Source organism: Bos mutus, chromosome 2 (assembly GCF_027580195.1).
Source record: "Bos mutus isolate GX-2022 chromosome 2, NWIPB_WYAK_1.1, whole genome shotgun sequence".
Lineage (NCBI taxonomy): Eukaryota > Metazoa > Chordata > Mammalia > Artiodactyla > Bovidae > Bos > Bos mutus.
In genome coordinates, this window is record NC_091618.1 from 113,138,947 (window position 1) to 113,163,475 (window position 24,529).

General features: G+C 37.5%; 1 protein-coding gene across 2 annotated transcripts in view; it reads right to left on the reverse strand.

The window, feature by feature from the left end:
- Positions 1–16,607: 16,607 nt before the first annotated feature.
- SP3 (Sp3 transcription factor) overlaps positions 16,608–24,529 on the reverse strand; it is a 58,234-nt gene continuing 50,312 nt past the window's right edge. The window contains exons 6-7 of one of the 2 annotated variants that reach the window (XM_070358549.1): positions 20,712–20,908; positions 16,608–18,355 (exon numbers count right to left, since the gene is read on the reverse strand). In XM_070358549.1, the coding sequence (XP_070214650.1) occupies positions 18,039–18,355; positions 20,712–20,908 (514 nt within the window). In that variant the 3' untranslated portion in view covers positions 16,608–18,038. Of the gene's footprint in view, positions 18,356–20,711; positions 20,909–24,529 lie in introns of those variants that run through there. The other variant, XR_011461683.1, reaches the window with a different exon arrangement.

The following is a 24,529-nucleotide window of genomic DNA, read 5'->3' on the forward strand; positions in this document are numbered from 1 at the left end:
TAGGACTGAAAACTGGAGCAAGTAAAACCTCAAAAGAAGTCTGGCCTGAAGGAAAGATTTAGAATAAATTCACAGCCTTTGTGACCCCATGGACTATACAGTCCAAGGAATTCTCCAAGCCAGAATACTGGAGTAGATAGCCTTTCCCTTCTCCAGGGGTTCTCCCCAGCCCAGGGATCGAACCCAGGTCTCCCACGTTGTAGGCGGATTCTTTACCAGCTGAGCCACAAGGGAAGCCCCCCAAGACTAAACAGCAATGGTTAACTCTACATCCTGTAAAAGAAACTCCAAAACTCTATATCTTACTTAGTTTTCTGTGGCTTTCCAGTCTTACAAAAACAGATTGAATTTAAAATTTTTTTATTGTATAGAAGTTTAAAGCTATAGACATTTGATTAGTGACATAAAAAAATGATCTCGAAATCTGAGGGCAGCAACTCAAGAAGGCCTAGTGGCCTCTCCAACCCCATGGGGCAGTCCTGGCCACAAGTGGCAGCTGTCCAAATCTTGGGTAACTTGTTGGAAATAAACAGAGTCTAGAGGCCACTTCATAGAGTTTCTCCTCTTGGTGTGAGGCCTGGTAGGTCTCTATTAAAATGTAAATGCAATCTATAAATGTTCATCCAAGTTCTATCTAGAAGAGTGATATATTATTAACCATTAGCGACTTAGCACCAATTTATTTACCAGATTAATATCTGTCCCCTGGGAGGGGTCTTGGAGAAATGGGACAGAATGTAAGTATGGCTAGGAGGAAGGCAGGATTTTAAGTCTAAGGGGAGAGACCTGGATTGTGTACTGACTTCGGGGGTCCAGTTAACAAGTAGAGAGAGGAGCAAGGAACAGAGAGAAAAAGGAATAGAGAAAAAAGAATGCCACAGTGCCGAGAACAAGATTCCTGTGTGCAGCCACCATTTGCATTAATCACATCAGCCTTGTTTAAGAAGCAGATTGATTCAGGCCACCACACACGGCTGTGCAGGACAACACCTGCACAAGTGTGCAAGTAGGGACTGAAATCCAGACAAGTCCCCTGGCCAAGCCCTGAGCCCTGGAGGGACGGCATCTCCCAGGAGTCACAACCTTCGCTGCTGCTGCTGCTAAGTCACTTCAGTCGTGTCCGACTCTGTGCAGTCCCATAGACGGCAGCCCATCAGGCTCCCCTGTCCCTGGGATTCTCCAGGCAAGAACACTGGAGTGGGTTGCCATTTCCTTCTCCAATGCATGAAAGTGAAAGTGAAGTCGCTCAGTCGTGTCCGACTCTTAGCAACCCCATGGACTGTAGCCCACCAGGCTCCTCTGTCCATGGGATTTTCCAGGCAAGAGTACTGGAGTGGGGTGCCATTGCCTTCTCTGACAACCTTCTCTAGTTGGTGCAAATACTTTGCAGGGCCAGGCCTGCATCACTATCAGTATCACAATATCACATCATCATCAATAATTTTCAAGCTTTTCACCCATGGAGGGATGAGAGAGTGTTGATACTTCTGGCAGCACAATCTCCTCCCACCTGGGGAGTGTGACAAGGACCTCATGGCCTTCCATAGCAAGAGTGCACCCTGACCACCGTCCCCCAGTTGCTCTCCTGACACTCAGGCTTATCTGGGAGGTGGCAGAAGGCAGCGGACGGGAGGCTGTGGCCCAGGAAAGAACACCACAGCAGCTATCAATGACTGTCAATGACAGAGTTACTGGAGCCAAGTATGTACTGGAAACATCGTGGACACTGATCTATTGTCAGGGTGGTCAGAGAAGGACAGTGGAGGAAGCTTCCAGTTTTACTAGACGCCTACTCAGTGAAAAGTGAAACTGAAACATTTTTATCTGCTCTCTTTTCTGCTATATTATTTACTGCAACCTCCCCCCTCCCCTCCGCCCTCCAAATCCAGGATCAATGCTAGGGAGATCCCTGTTTCTCCTAGTGCTTTCAGGACATTAATTTGCAGGGTTGTTTCTATCATATTTTGACAAGGAAGAAGTAACCTATTAGCTCATTATTTCTTCAGAGGAGCACTAAGAGGCTCAAGAGAAAATCCTCCTGGCCTTAGAGTATCTTACCCATGAAGATAACCAGGAAATGCTCATTTGTGTTTTGCCCACACACTTTTCTGTAGCTGAGGCTCACTTTGGACCTGTGGTCATCTGGGGTCCCCCAGGATTGCTCTCACCTCCGCAGAGCTGTGGGCATCCTTGGTGAGCCCAGATGGGAGACCAATTCCAGTCATGAAAGAAGCTTAGGCGATTGCCATTGCATTTACTTCCTTGGTTTTTCTTTCAATACTCCAATTAATGACATAATGCAGATGCTGACTATAGAGGAAGCAGCCACCTAGGAGATTTAAATCAGAGGCACCAACGGCCCTTCTTTCCTCCCAACTGTCTGCACTGCCCAAAATGTTTGCACAGGGTTAAGGCGTCGTCTCTTTCATGCATTGGAGGAGGAAATGGCAACCCACTCCAGTGTTCTTGCCTGCAGAATCCCAGGGACGGGGGAGCCTGGTGGGCTGCCGTCTATGGGGTCGAACAGAGTCGGACACGACTGAAGCGACTTAGCAGCAGCAGCAGCAAGGCATCGTCTGTCTCAATGGTCCTGTTAAATGCAAGCTTGCCGCTTTGGAGGGACAGTACATTAACAGACCCTCGTTACAATCGTGTAGCAGGTATTTGCTGATGACCTGTTCTGCCCGATCGGGTCATACGCTAAGCCCTGGGGAGACAGTGCTGACCACATGGACCATGGAGTTGCCCACCTAATCTGCCAGTCTCGCCTATCCAGCTTTTTCATCTTCAGCTTTTGTTACTGCTCCAGGAAGCCTTCTGTGAGCCCCAACTCTGGTTTAAATGAGCCTCTGCTACTCTCCCGTATCAGTCTGCATATCTGCCTATGGCACCAGCATTAAAAGGGAACTCTCAGTTCCAAGGATTTCAAATGGGGGCAAAGGTGATCGTACATCTCAAAATCTCCTTTCATTTTCACTTCGGTTGTAAAGGACCAGATAAAACCACTCTAGAAGCATCATTCTTAAGTGCTACTCAAGGGAGGGAAAAATTGATATTCATTGCACAAAATATGGAAAAAATAAAATCTACATGGCTCAAAAAGGCAAAAGTGGTTGTGGGTCATGAATCTGATTTACATCACTAAAACCCATAAAAATAGTTACAGTGTGTTCATAAAACACCTCTTGTAAGACTTTCTGTAAGAAACTTTAGGAGGTAATGAAACTCCAGACAATGGGAAGTGCTAATCAACTCTGGCAAAGCCATGCAAAGCTCGGCTTTACTATCTTAATCAGATGCATCTGAACACTGCTCCATCAACACTGCCTCCAGCCTGGGTTCCGGTGTGTGTGTGTGTGCTAAGTTGACTCAGTCGTGTCCAACTCTTTCCAACCCTAGGCCTGTAGCCCGCCAGGCTCCTCTGTTCACGGGATTCTCCAGGCAAGAATACTGGAGTGGGTTGCCCCTTCTCCAGGGGATCTTCCCGACCCAGGGATTGAACCCGCATCTCTTAATGTCTCCTGCATTGGCAGGCGGGTTCTTTACAACTAGCGTTACCTGGGAAGCCCCCAGGTTCCAATACTGATGGGCAATGGGACTAGAGCTCTTCCTGCCACCAGGCTTGCAGCCCAGGTTTCATTTGTGAGTTTCACAATGTACCTTGTTTTGTGTTCCTCACATTTCTGGGTCACCAGGTAGAATGCTTTCAGTAAATGGATCCTGTTATGGAGAATTAAGACTGTTAAGGACCCAGATCCCATGTTCAAATATTGAAATTAAAAACCAGACCTATAAATCATAGTGAAAGATGTGAAACTAAAGTAGAAGGGAGAAAAATTATCAAACAAGATAAGAAAAGTTCTTTTATGTCTAGTTTCTCTCATGGAATATGGAGTCTTGGGAAAATCCACCGAGTTCTAGACTCAGGAAGCCCTTTTAACTCTTTCTCCTCTTTTGCATTTTTCTTTTAAATCCATAATAACCTTGGCCTGTGTCCTCAGATTTCCCAGACCCATTAGCCATTCTGTACGACCATGGTGTCTATTATCATCTTGAGCTCTTGATAAAAGAAGAGGCACTTTTCCATCATGGTGACACATTTGCTAAGTTCTGACAAATACTATTTGTACATATCCAAGAGGAGCCAATTTTGACTATTATAAAATAAGACTACAGAGTAATCTTAGTCACAATAATGTGACCCATTTGATTTCACAAAATAATTCAAAGGGAGGAAGGGCAATGCACTAATTAAAACGCACTAATTAATAACTGTCACAATATATTAAGAGGTATCATGGCAAGAGTAACGTTACTAGGCTAATCTACAGAAACTTTGATTTCTCTGGATTCACCCCTCCAACAATCTTCTGTTCAATATTTCTCTGTTGACAATATCTTATAATGCTTAAGAACTGCTTTAAGATTTTTGAAACAGGAAGATCATTAGCATATATTTGTACAAAAGGTGTACAGACAGCGATATTGTAATTACATATCATAATAAAAGATATAATTCAATGTCCTACAAGACAGCTTGCCTGAAAACATGGAGGAGATGATTTGGGCATGTGTTCAGGGACGGAGCAATTTGGTAGTTAGAAAATAATTTAGGTGCAAGCAATGTGGTCTGCTTTTCCAAACCACAGAGCAAATGTAATTAAAAGGGGGAATGGAAAATATTGTGGGTTTGACTTTTTAAAAGTGGGTAGGGACTTTTCCTGACTATAATCTTCTCTTGTTACAAATGTCAGCATAAGGAAGTATGGATGCAAAGAAGATGAAACGATGGCAGACCTGTGCAAACTCTCCCTCTTAACCACCTGGTATGCAGACAAATAGTGAGACAGACAGACATAACTCTAAATGGTAAGGCTGGTAAATTCAGATACTTCATCCCCTTGATAAAAACCCTGTACCAGCCTCCTTTCAGTCTTTTACTGAACTAACATGGAAGAGAAGAAAGAAGTCAAGAGAAGGAAAATAACGAAACTTGAGGTTAACATAAAAAGAAAAGACGTGTTTCGATAAAACATGGCTATCCCCTCCCTCTTCTGCTGTCAACAAGTCACTGTAAAAGAGCCAGAAGAGATATATGACACAGTGCTAGGGAAAGCACCATGATCTCTATTATACGTTATTCTACTTGGAATTTCTTTCTTCATAAAGTTCCAATTTTACTTGAGATTTTCCAATAAGCACAAGGTCTTGAAAAAATATTTAGGGCAGCATATCATGGTTGTATTTTATGGTCTAATGCCACCAGTGCCATCCTCAGAACTAGAGAGACTGGCCATGTTTCTCTTGTTGAGATCAGGTTCCTCAAGGTGCGACAGTGAAATAGGGTGAGAGCATGAGACCCAAGAGGAGCCTAGTACCAGCAGCTGGGGGGCTAGGGGACAGGCGCCAGCTGAGGGAGCCGGACGGTGAGCGATGACACAGATATGCAGAGATGCTCTTCGCTTTGAGCTCAGACTGACCATTGCCATCAACTCATATTTCGCCCTGGGATGGAAGCTGAGAATAAATCCACTCTCTGCCCTACTCAGTGGGCCCCATCTTCTCTACAAGGCATAGGAGATCTCCTCAATGACATTTCACAAGCCGGGGCTGCTCCTCTCCTGGTGCGATAAAGATGCAATAGAAGCATCTCAGACAGAAGGAATAGAATTCAGCATCCACTTCAGGTCAGGCACAGCAGGCGCAGGGCCTAGGCTCACAATATGTTTAGGGGTCCATCAAAATGTTTTCAATTTCTTTTAAAATCAGGAGAATAACAAATCTAGCAATTATGGCATATACCCACCCCCCAAATTGATATGGGCATTCAAATAAATACTTGCACACAAATGTTCATAGGAGCACTATTCGCAATAGTAGAAAGGTTAACAACTCAAATGCCCATCAGTGGATGAAAGGAAAAATAAAATCTGGTAAATTGTGGTGAAGGATCCACATGCCAGTGCAGGAGACATAAGAGACTCAGGGTTCCATCTTGGGGTTGAGAAGATCCCCTGGAGAAGGAAATCACAACCCCTTCCAGTATTCTTGCCTGGGAAATCTCATGGACAGAGTCGTCTAAGCAGGCTACAGTCCATGGGGTTGCAAAAAAGTCAGATACAACTTAGCGACTGAAGAACAACAATAAAAATCCATACAATGGAATATTATTCTGCTCTGAAAAAGAATCAATTACTGATATATGCTACAATACAGTTGAACCTCCCAGACAATATCCACGGAAAAGAAACCAGACACAAAAGGCCACATATGTATGATTCCACTTACATGAAATATCCAGAATAGGTACATCCATGGAGACAGGAAGCTGAAGAGCGGTTCTCAGAGACTAGGAGGAAAGTAACTGCTTAATGGGTACAGGGTCTCTCTTTGTGGCAATGTTTTGGAACTAGACAGAGGGAGTGGCTGCGAAACACGGTGACTATATTACATGCCACTGGATTGGACATTTTTAAATGGTTGTGTTATGTGATTTTCATCTTGATAGAAAGCAGAAAAAGAGAAAAATCCAACCTGGATTATATTCATCTTCGTATCAATGTCATCATCAAATACATGTTTTTGTTTTTTACTATTTATGAAGGAGCCTATAAAGGCAAAAGTGCCTAGAGCCCGCAAATGTCATAATGCATCCTGACAGAAGGCATGAGCCCAGAGGCAAGCTGGAAGGAAGGTAAGGTGTCTGAGGAAGTGAGAGAACGGTTGTGGCTAAAACACCCAGCGAGAGAGGGACAGACACTTCTGAGGAGGCCCAACCAGCCCAATGCAAAGACTCAGGCTGCCACTGAAGTGCCAATAAAGAGTTTTAAGGAGAGAGAAATATATATTTTTAAATCATTCTGGGCTGCTATGTGGAGAGTAGATTAGTAAGGGTTCATTCAGTTCAGTCGCTCAGTCGTGTCCGACTCTTTGCGACCCCCCTAGCACGCTAGGGCACTAGGCCTCCCTGTCTATCACCAACTCCCGGAGTTCACTCAGACTCACGTCCATCGAGTCGGTGATGCCACCCAGCCATCTCATCCTCTGTCATCCCCTTCTCCTCCTGCCCCCAATCCCTCCCAGCATCAGAGTCTTTTCCAGTGAGTCAACTCTTCGCATGAGCTGGCCAAAGTACTGGAGTTTCAGCTTTAGCATCATTCCTTCCAAAGAACACCCAGGACTGATCTCCTTTAGAATGGACTGGTTGGATCTCCTAGCAGTCCGAGGGACTCTCAAGAGTCTTTTCCAACACCACAGTTCAAAAGCATCAATTCTTCGGCACTCAGCTTTCTTCACAGTCCAACTCTCACATCCATACATGACCACTGGAAAAACCATAGCCTTGACTAGACAGACCTTTGTTGGCAAAGTAATGTCTCTGCTTTTCAATATGCTATCTAGGTTGATCATAACTTTCCTTCCAAGGAGTAAGCGTCTTTTAATTTCATGGCTGTAATCACCATCTGCAGTGATTTTGGAGCCCCAAAAATAAAAAGTCTGACACGGTTTCCACTGTTTCCCCATCTATTTCCCATGAAGTGATGGGACCAGATGCCATGATCTTCGTTTTCTGAATGTTGAGCTTTAAGCCAACTTGTTCACTCTCCTCTTTCACTTTCATCAAGAGGCTTTTTAGTTCCTCTTCACTTTCTGCCATAAGGGTGGTGTCATCTGCATATCTGAGGTTATTGATATTTCTCCCGGCAATCTTGATTCCAGCTTGTGCTTCTTCCAGCCCAGTGTTTCTCATGATGTATTCTGCTCTGCACAGCAATGAAGATCCAGCACAGCCAAAAATAAATAAACACATAAAAATTAAAAAAAAAAAAAAAGAACAAAGACTCCAGGGGAGAGTCCCAAAAGCCACCGTCAAGTACTGGTAAAAGTCTAGACCAGCATCAGGAAGTTGACTCCTGTGAAAATTCAGTTTCTGTGTAGATGGGTCGGAGCATGCCCAGCACCAAGGCCGAAGGCCAAGTCCCTTCCTACGATTCTCCTGCTGCTCACTTCCTTTCTTCAAGCCTCTCCTTTGTCCCAATCTTAAATTCTAGGACACAAACAGTATCTCAAAGCTGTCCCTTTATCTTTTGGCAGTTGAAGAAGAAAGCAGACCAGCCAAGAGGAGCCAGACATTACAAGCCCCCTGGCTTTGGGTGGCGTTGACACCTCCTGCCCCTTCCGCCTTGTGACATCCGAGTACTGATTTTACTGAGCAGGATTATTAATTTTTCCTTCTTCATTCACTGTGAAGAGAAAGTTGGTTGTGTGCATTTACTGCTGTCTTGTAGTCTCTAATTTCCACTTCCGGGGTGACTCACTGTCTCCAGTAGTGGAATAAATTTGAAAAGACTCTGGCCAGAAAGACCCCCATAAGCCACTCTTACTTTGCTTTTCCCCTACCCTGAATCTGGCCTATCAAGTAAGCCTTGAGCTTAACAGTAGAGCCTGAGTAAGTCAGCTGCTATGCTCTTTCTTTGAATGTCATAAAAGCTTTCCTAGGTGCCCTCATGTATATAGCCCTGTGCCAAGCAGACAAGAGGGCCCACATCAGGCTCTGGCATGCTTGGTGTGTGATGTTCCAGATGTCACATCTGTGGACAGTTAGCAGGGTTATGCTGTAGCTTTTAGAGAATTATGTGTTTAAAAAAAAAAATTCAATCTTCCCCTAACTTTGAAATAAAGGGACTGTATTGCTATACTGGAAAATGTACATGATAATAGAGAAACCAGATAGAATTTTTTTTAAGTCAGAAAGGTAATTATAGTCAGAATGTCATCAGCCTAACTATATCCTTCAGGACAGGAACTATGAATTGATCATTTTTTATCCCAAGTACCAAGCAGAGAACAGAAGAATCAATAGGGTTACGCGTGGAAAAGAAAAGTATTAGAACAGAAATGTATCTTACCACCAATTCTAGCTAGTATTAAGCTGCTAATGCAATAAGTTACTTAAAAAGAAGAAAGAAAAAAAAGAGGTATCAGAATTGGAATTGAAGAGACAAATCTTTTTTTATTTGAGGTCAATGTGACTGTCTCCATAAAAAACATCTTAGGGCATCTATAGGTAAACTATTAGAACTAGCAAAGGAATTATGTGGAATAATCAGACAAAATCAATTTATAAAGATCAGTAGCATTTGTATAGATCAACACTGATCAATTTAAACAATAACTTTGAAAAAGCCTATTCCCCAGGAAAAAAAAATTACATAGGAATAAATGTAAGAAAAGACGTGTTAAGACCTCTCAAAGAGAAAACAGTCACTTATAAAAAAGGACATTAAAGTAGACTTGAATAACTGGAGATAAAGAATGTCCATGGATAGGAACAGTCAGAACAACTTTGAAGGACACATAAGGGGTGGGCAGAGACAAGCCCTATAAGACATCAAGATGTGAAGGCCATGGTATTGATGGTATGGTCTCAGCACAGAACATGCAGAAAGAAATCAAGGAATAGACCCATACACAAATGAAAACTTGATAAATGAAGAGGTAACATTACAATTGTGCTGGGCAAAGCAAGCACAGCACAGCATTACGATTAGTGGGGAAATGCTGGGTCATTCAATAAACTGTGCTAAGACAACTGGTAACCCACATGGACAGTATGAGGAATTGCACACCAGAAACAAAAATAATTTCAAAGTGGACTAATGAGTCAAGTTGAAAGGCAAAAATATTAAAGTTTTTAGAGAAAAAATATTTTTATGACACCAGACAGAGAATTTATTGGGAAAGACAGAAAAGCTACAACTAGAGCTTCAATAAAACTTTGGTAGAACACTACCACACATAAAAGATACCATAAACAAAGTTAGAAGATAAGATGCAGACTGGGAAAAGGATTATTTTCCCATATATATCTAAAATAATATGTATCTGGAATATTATTAAGAATGCTTAAAAATCAATGCAAAATAAAAATCACCAAAAAAGCAAATGGGGAAAAAGTCAAATAATTTCCTTCAGAGGAAACATGGGTTAATAAAAAAAAATATGCTTGCTCAACCTCACCAGAATACAGAGAAATCAGAATCAAAGTCATGATTTATTTGTCATTCATATAGGGATGGAGATATACATATGGATATATTATACATTTAAGTGGCAACACTAGGGTCTCTGCAAAAAAGGATTACCCCAGTTTGAAGCGGGCTTCCGTAGCTGGTAGGCTGATCTAACTACTTGAATTTGAACAGGAGTGGCAAAGGAGGAGAAAGAATTGGAGAAAACAGGGCAAAGAGGCCGCAGTGCAGCTGACTACACTCCCAGCCTCCTTCTGGGTGAAGCAAACACCCAGCTGGGCCTGAGCCCTCTTTCCAATATTCAACCTGAGGGTTGTATACTGTGTGAAGAGATGCCTACAGTGAGAGGCCGTGGGGAGTGCCATACCAAGGCAGGGGTTGAATGAGAGCTAAAAGCTGGAACCAGTAAGAAAAACATGCATTGTTTCTGCTATAGTTTAATATTATGTTTAGTAATGCCTATCAGTACTGGTATCTTTATAAATACATGACTGTTTTCCTGATACCTTTTTAACTTCTTACACCTGCTTGTTTTACTCCCAGATGGATTTTAAAGCACTCTGTCAGACTGCAAAATAAAATTGCGTTTTTTTTTTCAATTGGAAAGAAATATCTACCGAGGCCAAGGATTTGGGAAGAGTGTGGGGAAATGTGAACTCCTAAGCACTGCCGCTAGGAATGGAATTTGGCACATACAGTGGAGATCAATTTGGCAGTACCTGGCAAATTTGAAGATAAGAATATCTTACTGGCCAGTGACTGAACTCGTAGATACGTATCTAAGAGAAACACTCACACACATGCACAAGGAAACATATCAAGTATTTCATTGCAGCATTGTTTATAATAGACAAATACTGGAAATAACTGAAATGTGCATCAACAAGAAAATGGATAAACTGTGATATACTCAATGAACTATATAGCATTAAAAATGAGTAATTTAGAGAAACATGTAACACAGATACATCTCAAAAACATGAGTGAAAAAAAACAAGTCCCCAAAGATTACGTACAGTAAGATACCATTTCATATAGTTTCAAAAACATAAAAACCACCCTATATATGCACACATACAGTAAGCATTTAAAATCATTCATGGTATCATTCTGGTGAACATCAAATTCAGAGCAGCAGTTACCCCTGTAGGTGAAAAGAGAGAGACGGAATGATATAGGACTATATAGATTTCACCTATAGCTACAATCGTTTCTTTAAAAGAAACAAGAAACTGTGTGTAAAATGATTAAGACTGTAAAAGCTGGATACTGGATACACAGGTTATTTGTTATATGCTTTTCTATATTTTTTTCTATATATTTGAACTGTTTCACCAAAAAGGCACAATACTAGCAATTTTGTTAATGTTTGCTGACAACTAAGTGGATCTAAGTGAATGAACAAATTAATATACAAGATGGGGATAATTATTTCCAAGTGTAGGAAGATTATTGATTTCTCTAAGGCTAACATTTACTAATACTTAACTATGTGCCAGGCACTGTGGGAAGTGGTTTTCATGCATTAACTTATTTAATGTCCTCCATTATCCTTATGAAGATGATGCTACTATTACCCCCACTTTACATTCTAAAAAACTGAGGCCAAGGGTGGAAAGGTAGAGTGCCTGGTCACACAGCTAGTAATCAGCAGAGCCAGGACATAAACCCACGTGTGCCTGAGTCCAAAATCTGCGCACTCTATTATTCTGTGGAAGTTTTCACCTTTACTAAATGATTCAAGATGAAAAAGCTACACAAAGTTATCAACAGTAAAAACGGGAAAGATGCAAATAACGAAGAATTTTTAAAGGATCTGCATGTGACGAAGCTAAGCGACTGAGTAAACACAATTAAAAGCCAATCAAACTTCCCCTGAGTCCAAAGACATGATGAAAATATAAAGACCACGTGGTGAGAGGTGCTAACCAGAGTGCTAACGTTGGCAAGAAGGCAGTGATTCTTAAGACCAAAAACAGACACAAATATACAGCCCTTTGGTAAGAGTCCTCAGACTGCAGATGGACTTCTAGGCCTTTTCATCTGTTCTCCTGGGCACATCTTATTAGCTCTTCAAGACTCACCCTGACTCTTTCAGGCTCTACAGTTCTTGTCTAAATCTGGTCTGGCACTAACCATGACTTTTTGTTGGTATTTTCTACAGCACTAACTCATCAACTATTTCAAGCAATGTATTTAAGTAGAAATTGTATCTCAAGATGTTTTAGTTGGCACTATTTGGAAACCAGCCTCTCAAATTTAAGAAATACCTAAGGTAAAAGTGGGTCTCTGGAAGGTTTTGAGATTACCTCATGAGAACCCAGGAGCAGGAAATGAACAGGCATAAAAAATTGGAATAAAAGCACAAAGTATCAGGAATCAAGGCAGCTGTTCTCTTCATCTTTTTCTTCTGGAATTGTACAGCCTCTCGTCTTATTCCTTCTGCTTCACATGTAGGTTCCAAATGCAACTTCCCAAGACATTCGTTTTCCATTTCAAATTCTTGGGAGAAAACATCTAGTTGGCTCAAATTTGACCAGATATCCACTCCGTGTCCAATCATCTAAACAGCTTGCCCCTGAAGGTGGCAAAGAGTAGTATTCAGAAAATGGGACCTAAGTTGGGCAGATATCCTAAAAGCTATACCCTATTTTTGGAGAAATAATTTGTGCTTCATTCTTACTCCTTTCTTTCTGATGAGGCAGTCACTTCAGACACATTGTACACTATCAATTTAGATTCTATAGCTCTCTTCAGATTTTGGCACTGAAACGTCCCCTCATTCTCAAGATGAGAAATCAGTGCATGAGCCATGTTTAAACGATGGATACTTCTTCACTACAGAAAAGTGAAGTCTTCAGAGTTAAAGAAGAGATGTATGGGGGATACAGGGAGGAGACATTTATTCTCTGCTTCCATTTTAACCCTCCCAACAATCCTATGAAGGATTACTATTGTTATCCCCTTTTTATGGGTGATGAAAATTAGGTGTTAAAGGCAAGAAACCTACCCAATATCACATCTAACATGCAGCTTAATATGGACTTAGGAGAGGCAATGTTGTTAAACAGCTGGGGGGTGGGGACAGGAAAGCCAAAAGAAATGGAGACCTCTTTTTCAGTATATCAACATATCTTAAATTTATAATAAAATGGTATAAATGTTACATATCAGCAAATCATGCAGTTTTTTCTAAATTTCAACTCCAATTTTGATATTTTTCAAAGGAAATAAGTTATCTCTGAGTAGCTCAGAGGCTAAATTCCTTTATAGTCTATTTTCTTAATATTTATCAGTATGTCACTTTATATATCAGGAACTTTTTCAAGTATTTTTTTAATTCTGACTGAGCCATACATCTGCCCATCTTTCTCCTCTTCACCACTAAACTTACGAACAGCCTATGCTTGCTGTCTCCATAGCCTCTTTTCCTGTGTCATCTTTGACCCAGTTACTCTAACACAGATCAGTTGACAACTCATTGCCGGGCCAAAATCTTTTGTCTTTTCTTCTGACTGAACCTCTGGCCTGCCTCTGTTTTCACCATCTTGACACTGAGTTTCTATGTCAGTCTCCTTGACAACTCCTCTTCCTCCACCAATTCCGTAAGTGTGGCCATTTTCTAAGAAGGCCTATGATCCCATAAACACTAGGAATCACTGGTAAAGATTAAACTATGAACTCCTTCTCAATGTGACAGCCCCTCCTCCAATATATTCCCACGCCATCCCTCACAATTCCCCGTCATCCAAAGCAAATCGAATTGAGCCATTTCCTCCGCCTAAATTTTTCAGACTTCTACATGCAGAATTCTCCCTCTAGTTTTGAGAGCACTTTGTATCTGCCACTAGCACATATTCACAAAGTATATGATTATATACAAATCTGCCTGAACAAGACAAGGGGCCAAGTATTATCTGTCTCCCAACACTAAATAAAAAAGATGATTTTACTAAATATCTTCCTTGGTGGCTCAGACGGTAAAGCGTCTGTCTACAATGTGGGAGAGACCTGGGTTCGATCCCTGGGTCAGGAAGATTCCCTGGAGAAGGAAATGGCACCCCACTCCAGTACTCTTGCCTAGAAAATCCCATGAATGGAGGAGCCTGGTGTCCATGGGGTCGCAAAGAGTCGGACATGACTGAGAGACTTCACTAAATATCAAGTTTTGTTTCCAAGGTATCAACCAATTTCGTTTTGTGCTGATTATCAGACTATAAAAGACTTACTTCTTATTCACTCATGGCAAAAAGTTTTAAAAATACTATTTAGTGAAACAAATTGTTCTTACATTGAAAACAATTCTTATCTACTTAACATAATTAAAACTGAAAACCAAATTGCCTACTAGTAGGGTAGCATGACCAACACATATATTTTAAAACAAAATGTTAGTAATAATCTCACATTTCAAACAATACTGAAATTTTTAATAAGACAGAAATTTTCAAGTAATATGATCCTAACTACAATTAAGATACAAGGGGACACTTTTTCTAGTTATGGTTTTAACTCAGGAGTGTTTATGAGAGCTACTTGCTGCTGCTGCTGCTGCGAGCTACTTGAGGAGTTGTTAAAAATACAGTTGACCCTAGAACACCGGGGTTAATCTACATATTACTTATAATTGGCCGTCTGACTGATTTGTAACGTTTGGATTCGACCAACCAGACTGTACTGTAATATTTACAACTGAAAAATAGCCATGTATAAGCAGACCCCTGCAGTTCAAACCACCACCTTTCAATGGTCATGTATATATACGCTCCATCTCCAGATATGTAGATTTAGGTCAGGGATGAAGTTAGGCCTGTGGATTGTTAAATACTCCCAGCATTTTCTAATGAATACTAAGACCTATTTGAAATATGTTTGACATGCCTTCACCTTAAATGTATTTTTACTACTTAGAATGTTTTCACTATTTTGAAATAATTTAAGCATCTTCACTATTTTGCCCAAAGTTACTTACAGGGCACCTTTTTGTAATTGAGGTACTTTTCTAAAGCTTTATGTTCTTTTTTAAGTTAAGTGAATTACTTCTCAAAGTCATTAAGTATCAATCTACAGAAAATAAAATTTTCTCAAGTGATACTTTCTTTAAATTGAGGTATAGTGTACAGACGCCTAGTCCACTAAATGAATATGTTCTGATAAACAGGAATTATTTGTATGTAAATATACTGAGTATGTACTAACTCTAGCCTTGACAAAAACAAAGCAATTGCTGAAAACACCTACTGAAGAGCAAATTTACACTAAAGCATTACACCCATACATAATACTAAGAGATTTTATTTAACTAGAAAAAAATTACTTTAGGGTAATTCTTCAAATATTAAATTTCCAGAATGTATTAAACATTTTTTCTATTAAAAAAACAGAAATATTTAAAGTCACCTTGGCTGAGGTTGAATACTAACTTTCATTTTTTTGTTAGGCAAACACCCAAAATTTACTGGTATATTCCAGGCAGGCTCTCCAAAAAAAATCTAAAAATTTATTTAAACAATTTTTAAGACTACTTACTTTCTTCATTGCATTCATGCTCTAAGAAGTGATAAAATTTGCTTGGAAACTCAGATTGAAAACTCTCTATAAACTTATTATAAATCTTCAGTATTAAACACAGCCCCAGAAACTAACACAACATTGTAAACTACCCTCCAATTAAAAACAACAGCAGCAGCTACGCCGTCACTCTAAAAAGGTTTTTTAATCTCCTGATTTAATGGGTAATTTCTCAAGTGAGCAACCTTCTCATGTAATCCTCTTCACATACTCAACATAATTTTTAAATTCTAAAAATTATTTAAAGGAGTTTAAAGATTCAAATTCTAGCCCTGTAACTTCAAAATAAATGTACATTCATTAATGTTCACTATTCCAAGTAATACTTCTTATTCTGCATCACAAGCTTAAATCTCACATTTAGAAAAACTTTGTTTTTATGTGTATCTAGTGTTGTCCTAAGCACTCAAAAATATTAGTATTACTGACAGTATCAGATTGGGCCCGGAAAACAGACAATGGAAATCTTTAACCCTACTCTATACATGTAGAGTAACTGGATATTTTAAAATATCTAAAATATTCACATTAATATCCTGTTTATTTTTCCTTCCCTCTTACCCTGCCTTTATGATTAAATACACATAAATTAAAAAACCACCTTTTCAAATAACTCTTGTCATGGTTACCAAAGCTGTTTTATGTTATCATTCTTAAGAATCTTCAAGTAAACTCAAATTTTTGATAAATCAAAATATTCTGCATTGCTTTAACAGGGGAAACAAAAAACAAGGTTTTGCAAAATGGACTGATAAAATTCCTACGAATCAACGTAGGCTGAGAGTTAAAAGATTTTTTTCAGAAGTTCTATTTCCTAAGCTCATTCTTAGATGAAAAAAAGTAATCTCCAGGAGCCTCTACTCTTCCCTTTAATATATATGTTTACAATAATTTCAGTGTCTGAAATCAAGAATCTGCAAATAAAATGCTAAGAAAAATAAACCATACCAATTTTCTCACCCCATACCACTGCAATTATTTTAAATGCACAGGAATACAACAAACTCAAAAGAAAAAAAATAGTGTTTTATTAACTACCACACTGTTATAATACACTTTAAACGTACAATAAGGTAGCCTTTAAATTTGAGGTGGTCTTAAGAATAACAAATGAACAGAATTCCAAATTTTTGAAATAGGTGAACTGCTGCAGTTATAGGTATACATTTAAGAAAATTGTATAGCTCTTACAAGACCAGCAATGAAACTTTATTTTGTACATTTTTAATAATTGAAAATATAAACAATAATTAAAAAATAAAAAGAAAATACAGCATAATAAAAAACATACATTTCTCAATTAAATGTACTGGATACATATAAATTTTAAGGGAAAAAGCAAAAAAAGGAAAATGGTTTATATTTAAGTGCAGACTGACTACCTAGACCAAAAAAAAAAAAAAGACTTAAAAAAATATCATAAAACCTCTAGTTCTCTATGACTAATATCCATATGGTTGGAGTATCGTCACTATGGAAGTGATTTTGTTATGTTTGCATATGTTATACTTTACTGGTAATTTACATGATGGCTTTTAAGGCCCTGGCAGACATGTGGTTTTTGGAAACAAGATTGGATTAAAAAAAAAAAAAAATCACTGCTAAGACGCAATAAACCTTATTTTTTTGGTCCTCCAATATTCAAGAAAAGGGATAATTCACTATAACATTTTCTTACCACCCAAATGCCTCAACCTATACATTTTAAACCTTTTTAAACATTGGTTATATTGCCCAACTTCGTTATTGAAAGGATATTAACAAGACATTATTTTGGCAAATTAAATCTTAAACATGGCTTTTCAACAGGATTTAAAAGGTGACTATCCCTAGAGTTCCATGTTAAAATGTATTTTTCAAAATCTTACAAGAGTAATGCTTAAAATATTGTACATAGTTAACCTAATTAAAATAATTAGCTTCAAAATGACAAATTGATAAGCTAAGTAAAGCCTACACTATGTAACATTTGCTTGGAAACTTGATTTGTCAGTTATGCATAATAAAAATTCCAGTCATCAAGAAAATTACAAAAATTTTTTTTATCATAACATGATTTCTTTCACCCACCAACTTTTTTATCTTACAATAGATAAATACCAACATGTTCTCATTTTTACACTAAACCACACAGGATTGGTGCATTTGGTTAGACTACCATTCGCATTGTTAAATTCAATTTTCTCTTTATATAACTTGGTAAAATTTCATTTCTTCTAGATTCCAAAAGTACCTACAAAACCCATGCAATTTTACCATTTTTAATATACTATGGAATATCATACAAAGTAAGGCATTTCAGTGTCATGTATAACCAAGTTACTGTCAATCCAAAAATTTTTGCACATCAATAAAAAGATATCTAAGAACTTAGGAACAATATTCTTCTCACTACTGTATAAAAATAACCACAATGAATAAGTATTTGTGTAATATTTACTCCATTGTCTCATTTCCAGAAACTGTGACAAGCTGTAAAGGTATTTCAGTGTTGGTAAGGATATCTTGATTGCTGGTGGTGGAAGTATTAACAGTTCCTATCCCTGAAACAGAACCTTGTTGAATATTTGCAAGGATAAGTGTTGTTCCTCCTGCAGTAATCAAAGTATCATCTCGTGCAGCTTCCACAGATGCCAGCACTGTACTGCTAGAGTGGATACCTTTTTTATTCTGATGTGTTTTAATATGTTTGGCAAGGTGATCACTTCTCATAAAGCGTTTTGAACATTCTGGACAAACAAATTTCTTCTCACCTGTTAAAGAAATTGAGTTACTTAGTTTTTAAATTCAACATTAATAGACTCGTTCTCTGAGAAAGAAAATAAGCTAAGACTGACAGTTTTAGGGACAGGGAGCAGAATGCAATTAGAATTGTATTTGATTCATGAGCTGTCCCTGCAATATTTTTTCTTCAAAACAAATTTATCATCTTTATTTTTGGGTGAAAAGCAATCTTCAAACTTATTAAACTATACACTGATATCAGATAAGAATCTAATACCTCAACTATGCTAACAGTTAGTTTTGAAACATGTTATAAGATACCAGCTTAAAAATGATGACCTGCAACATACTTCTTTAAAGAAAACTACAGTTTTAAGCTATACTTCAGATATTATTAATATGTCAGATCCTGATATTTAACCTTCCAACTCATAAATGCAAATTCAAGTAACTACACAAAGTACTTCAGAATTAAAGCCAAGACACAAGCTTGAAATCTAATAAAGACTGGGTAGTCCCAAGAACTGGAGATGGTTATCTGATTTCAGTTGGAATAATCAAAAGCAAGCTTAATACATCATGATGTTAAAGTTAACAAGACTCTGATGCCTAAATTTATTTTTCAACATGAACAAAAAAATTTTTTAAAGTACTTTAAAACAACATTTTTTACACACAAAGGATAGACAGAACTTCTATTATGCTGAAGACCCACTATGTGGGAGGATTACTAGAAGGTAAGGCAAAAGGCCAAACTAAAAGGAATACACAGAGAACTTATACAATAAACAAATCCAATACTTTCTTATTGTCTTCAGAATGTCTTATCTATCTCATTTCAGCAACTTTCCTCTCAGCAGGTCCTCATCAGACCTCATGCCTCAACTATTACAGCGACATGCTAGGCTTTCCCTCTCCAATCCAACAAATCAATGCCAGAAAAATCTTCCTTAAATACCAAATTTTATTAGAGTACAGAAATTTACCATTGTACTAAGTGGTACGGGATTTAAGAGTAATTTGTAGATAACTAAATACTTTAAGGTCTCCACTACTTAACTTCCAAGGACTCTCTAACATGGCTCAATCCTACATAAAAGAAATGTATTAACAGAATCTCATCTTCACTCATGACAAATGGAGCTCTCACTTCTTCTATTTGCATACTATTCTTCTGGGAAGGTTATTCCCCAAAGTTTCCCTTGAAACATTAGTTCTGGGAGATGCTCAGTGACAAAATGGCACCATGAGAGGCTGCCACCACCTCCCCTACCTGAAGCCGCACAGTGCTCACTATGAGACTACTGAAGGTGCTCCCTGAAGGCGCTCGCATAGCAAACCTTTAACACAGTGTTTCCTACACTTTGATCACAGACCTTTCTTCCCTTCTACACTGTATCTTTTCATATCCTGCTGATCAAATTCCACTGAGGAAAATTCTAGTATAGGCCCATCTTAAGGTCTTAATGCCCAACAATGCCTTACTAGCCCAGTGATACTGATCTCTGCCTCCGGATATACTTTATCTACTTTCTTATATTGCCAGTTGCAGTTTCAAACAGGTAAAGTTCACCTGTCTACCTACCTGATGAGACAGAAATTAAAACAAGTAGAGCATATAACACACTGCTACATATTTCATGGGTTACTTTATATATTTAGATCTAAGAGATTTCAAGGTTTCACCATAATTCTTCCTTCTAAACTCTCTAGGCTTTGTAAATACATTATATATTTATCAATTCTTCAAATGTTGAGCATAGACTGATGATCAAATTGATCATTATATAGTAGTAAGAGAAAACTATCTGCGTATGTTATATTAAGTTAGAATTCAATTGGGGTCATTCCTAGGTCCATTCCATGTAACAACCATACAAACACTATGTAAACATAATTAAATGAAAATCCTGACATCAAAGATGCTGTGGTTATCACCCCTCAAAGAAAAGAGTTTTCTGCTTATTTCACATATATTAAAACATGAGATTATCAGAGGAAAAGGAATTATTATTACAGTGTTAAGGAGGAAGAAAATAATGATCAAGAGTAAAAGCATACAACTAATTTAGAACATTGACGTAATTAACAATGAGAAGATAAATGTGACTTAAGACACTGAATAAAATGAAAACAAAAAACTGACTGAAAAAAACAACACTAACCATAGTCTGCATAAGATAAAACATTATTTTATAAGATAAGCCATATATATGGCTTGTTTAGAATAAAGTGTTTTTAAATTGATGTTGCTGAAGATAGCAATGTGATGTAAACAATCATATTTTAAAAGATTCAGTTCAGTAAGCTATGCTTAAAAAAAAATTCAAGGTAGTATGTAGCCATATAATTAATTTTTGTCTGTTAAAAGTAAAGATTAGTAACCTGTATGTGTTCTTCTGTGCCTCTGTAATTCATCACTTCGAGTAAATCTTTTACCACAGAACATCCAGTTACAAATAAATGGGCGCTCCCCAGAATGCCAACGAAGATGAGCTCTCAGATGTGAGGTCTTCCCATAGACTTTACCACATCCTGGTATATGACAAATGTGTTGCTTCTTTTTCCCAAGATTGGTACCTCTAAAAAACACACACAGAATAATATATACTTATATGAAAATATTCAAACGGACAATACCACTCATCATATTCAACATGCTGAATTTCAAATAGAAGACATTATCACCATGCGGTCAATCAGAAACCAAAACCATTTAAAATCAATTTAAATAAGAATTTGGAAGTTTTACATGTTCTTTTACTCCACAACTAATGTGAATGCTGTCCAAATGTAAATATGTTCAAGAAATACATAATTTAAGAGGACATTTCATACACAGTGTGTATAATAAAGCTATTTATTATCTTGTCAGAACCATTCACAAATTCTATGCATAGACCCAATTCAATTAAATTAGTTGTACAGGAAAACTAAATGGTCTATTCAAAGTCACGATGTCAGCTAATTTAAAAAGTAAATAAATCAACAACAGATGCATTAACTCATCACAGGTACAATTAATTAGATGCCTTAATCAGGCTTTAAATTAATATGATATATGCATTATTGATTCACATATTTGTATGGCCACATCCTGAATATACACTGACTTACAGAAAACCAGAGGAAAAAAATCTAGACAAACCTGTCATCTTAGATCCCTAGAATTGTATGAAATAAAAATTATCTTACAGTTAAAATTCCCTTACTAATAACCATGCAGATACCCCAAATTATACATCAGAGACATAAATAAAATGCAGTTTCTCCAGACTGCAAAGTTTTACATCTGTTACATTTCAGTACTTGATGGCAAGAACAAGGCTTAGAAGATATGTGCTTAGATGGGTGAACAGGTATCTTAGCCTAAGCAAGAAGGAAACATTTTTGATTCCAGAAATGATATTCAAATTGTATTAAACACTACAGAAAATGTTATTACTCAACCTCAACAACAACAAAAAAGGATAGTTACTGAATAAAGACAAATAAATGAGTTTATATTTTAAAAAATGACATTTTAGACTCAATTGTCGAAATTTTATTATATAAACTTCACAGTTTCTCTGAGATTAAAAAAGATACATTTAAGACCCCCACCCAACTTCCCCTCCTCCCACAATCTGTCTAGGTATATAGCCTGTAAACCGTCCATAAGCCTGCAAATCCTCCTGTATATATATAATATACCTATTGTTTCTCAAATTTTACTGGAAAAATGCATATTTCCCCACATTTATATTTTAATGTACTCACACTCAGTAGCATGTGAAATTGCCATAGGACAAACAGTGCTAAACGGTGCAGTGCTGGCTGTTAGGTGCCATAGGTGTTCTGAACAGGGAGACATCAATGTGGGCTCCAGTAGTTAGAGAAGGCTTCGTGGAGAAGGTGGGTAGGATTTAGATAGAAAGGAGGGAAGGCATTCCAGGCAGAGGAATAGCATAAGTAAAGACAAGGAGGAGTCATGCTGTTGTCTCAAGGGCAAGGATGTCATAATCTAACACAATTCTAGTTTCAGCTCCAGTCCACCCCCAATTTCTACAACTCTCTTCGAAGAGCTGAGCTGAGTGAAATAGGTTTTGCTGGCTCACCTGCAATGCCAAAGTCTTAACCAAAGCCAACAGTATTTCCATTTAGTTTAGCTCTTTTAAATTTGTTTTTGAATGGCCCAAAGAAAAGGAGCAATGTCTGTGGCTATTGGTGTACAAACTGATTTTACATATTGTGTTCACCATAGCAATTTCACAGAGAACCCAATTCAGTTGATTCTACACTCATAACTTCCTGCCTCTCTTCTAAGCCTGCCACTCAGGTGAATCAATGTCTTTTATAAATTCAAAAGTGCTATTATTGTACTAACTTTGCAAATTTTAGCCTGAGAGCAGGAACAAAGCACAAGACTAAAATAAATTATTGCAACAAATGAGTTTTCAAAGAACCAAAATTCCAGGGAAAGATATTTGTTCATCAATTGAATTACAAGGAAACAAGACATATTTATTGTCTGAAAATGAGACAGGCATATAAGAAAGAAAAAAATGAAGACAGGGCACACAAAAATATACAATATAAGAGAAAAGCCCAATACCCATGTTCAAGTTTCTATTCAAAGACAAATTTTACTCCAGACATAGATATGCTAGATATGGACTTGTGGCATGTGATATGAAGAAAAAGAACTTAAGTAAATTTCTTAACAACCTTTAAGTAATAAAAGATTACCATAAGTTTTCTTCTTGATTTATATATTTACACCCCTCTACCTATTACATGACCTAAAAAAACTAACAATTTTAAGTTCATATTCTTGACTTCTTAAACTTGCTCCCAAAATTTTAATAATGCAAAGACAGAACGATACAATGAAGCAAGCTAAATTCTGAGTGGAAGGATTAAAAAAGTAAATTGAGTCTTTTGCCTGGGACAGGAGAAACAAAACACAAACTGAAAGGCTGACAGGGAAAGTAACAGAGTTTACAAAATAACTTATTTTTCAAAAAAATGGGCTGAGGTCTAATTCACACAAAGCCTATGTAACAATAATGTCCTTAGAATTTATTTTACTATCCTCTCTTCAAAGTTTCTGAAGGCTGGTTCTGCTTAATAAATATTCGCTAAATGCCCAAACAAATATAATTTTTAAATATTTAATTATATTTTACACCTTGCTCAAAAAGATAAAAACAAAATTTAGTTCTTTAAAGATGCCACTTTACACACACTATTATATTCTTTTAAAGAATACTGCTGAAAGAAAAAGGCCAATATTCTAAAATGCCATCTATCTCACCTTTGCGGAATGGGATTTACTATATGTTATGCTTCTATTAACTGGATGTAGCAACTGCCAATGTTATGATTGTGCCTATCATGAATATATTAGCTGAATTTTGTGCAAATGAGCGCTAAGAAACAATATAGTTTTTTTCTTAAGAACTTCAATTTTAATTGCTCAGAATAAATTATTTTAAAATGAACTCACAGAAGTTCTAGAAAATGAGTATTTTTATAATCTTCAGTTTGAGGAAGACATAATAATAGCATAATAACGATGCATCTCAAGTAAAAAATTTGTGCTTAAAAGAAAAGTTTGCCAACTGTGAGAATTCTCCTTACTTGTATAAACAATCACATTTTGCAAACCACTGAAAAAATGGAAAGGCAATGTAAAACTGGAAAAAAATATCTGCACATATGACACAGAAACAAATTAACAGATTCACAGAAGACAGAAATAATTTACAAAATTTTTAAATGGTAAAATATCAACAAAAAATGTTCAATCTCACAAAGTAACAAAAATATACTATGTAAAAGAATAGTGAGGCATTACTTTTCATCTCTCAGACTTTAAAGGTTTTAAAAAATGGTAAAATTCATTGTTGGCAAGGGTGTGGGCAAACAGACGTTCTCATACACCACCGATGGAATATAAATTAATGCAACTTTGTAGGAGACATTTCCCTTTGATCCAACAATTCCACCACTGCCAACTTATACTGATGAAATAATCAGACAAATGTGCAAAGACATATGTGTAAGAATTAACTGACAATAAACTCCCAAAAAGTTTTAAATTCTTATACATCCACACACTAGAATACTATAGTCATAAAAAACTGATGCAAGCTTTTTGTAGACTTGGAAGTATGATCACAAAAATTTTCAAAATAAGAAGAACAGACATGTAAAACAGA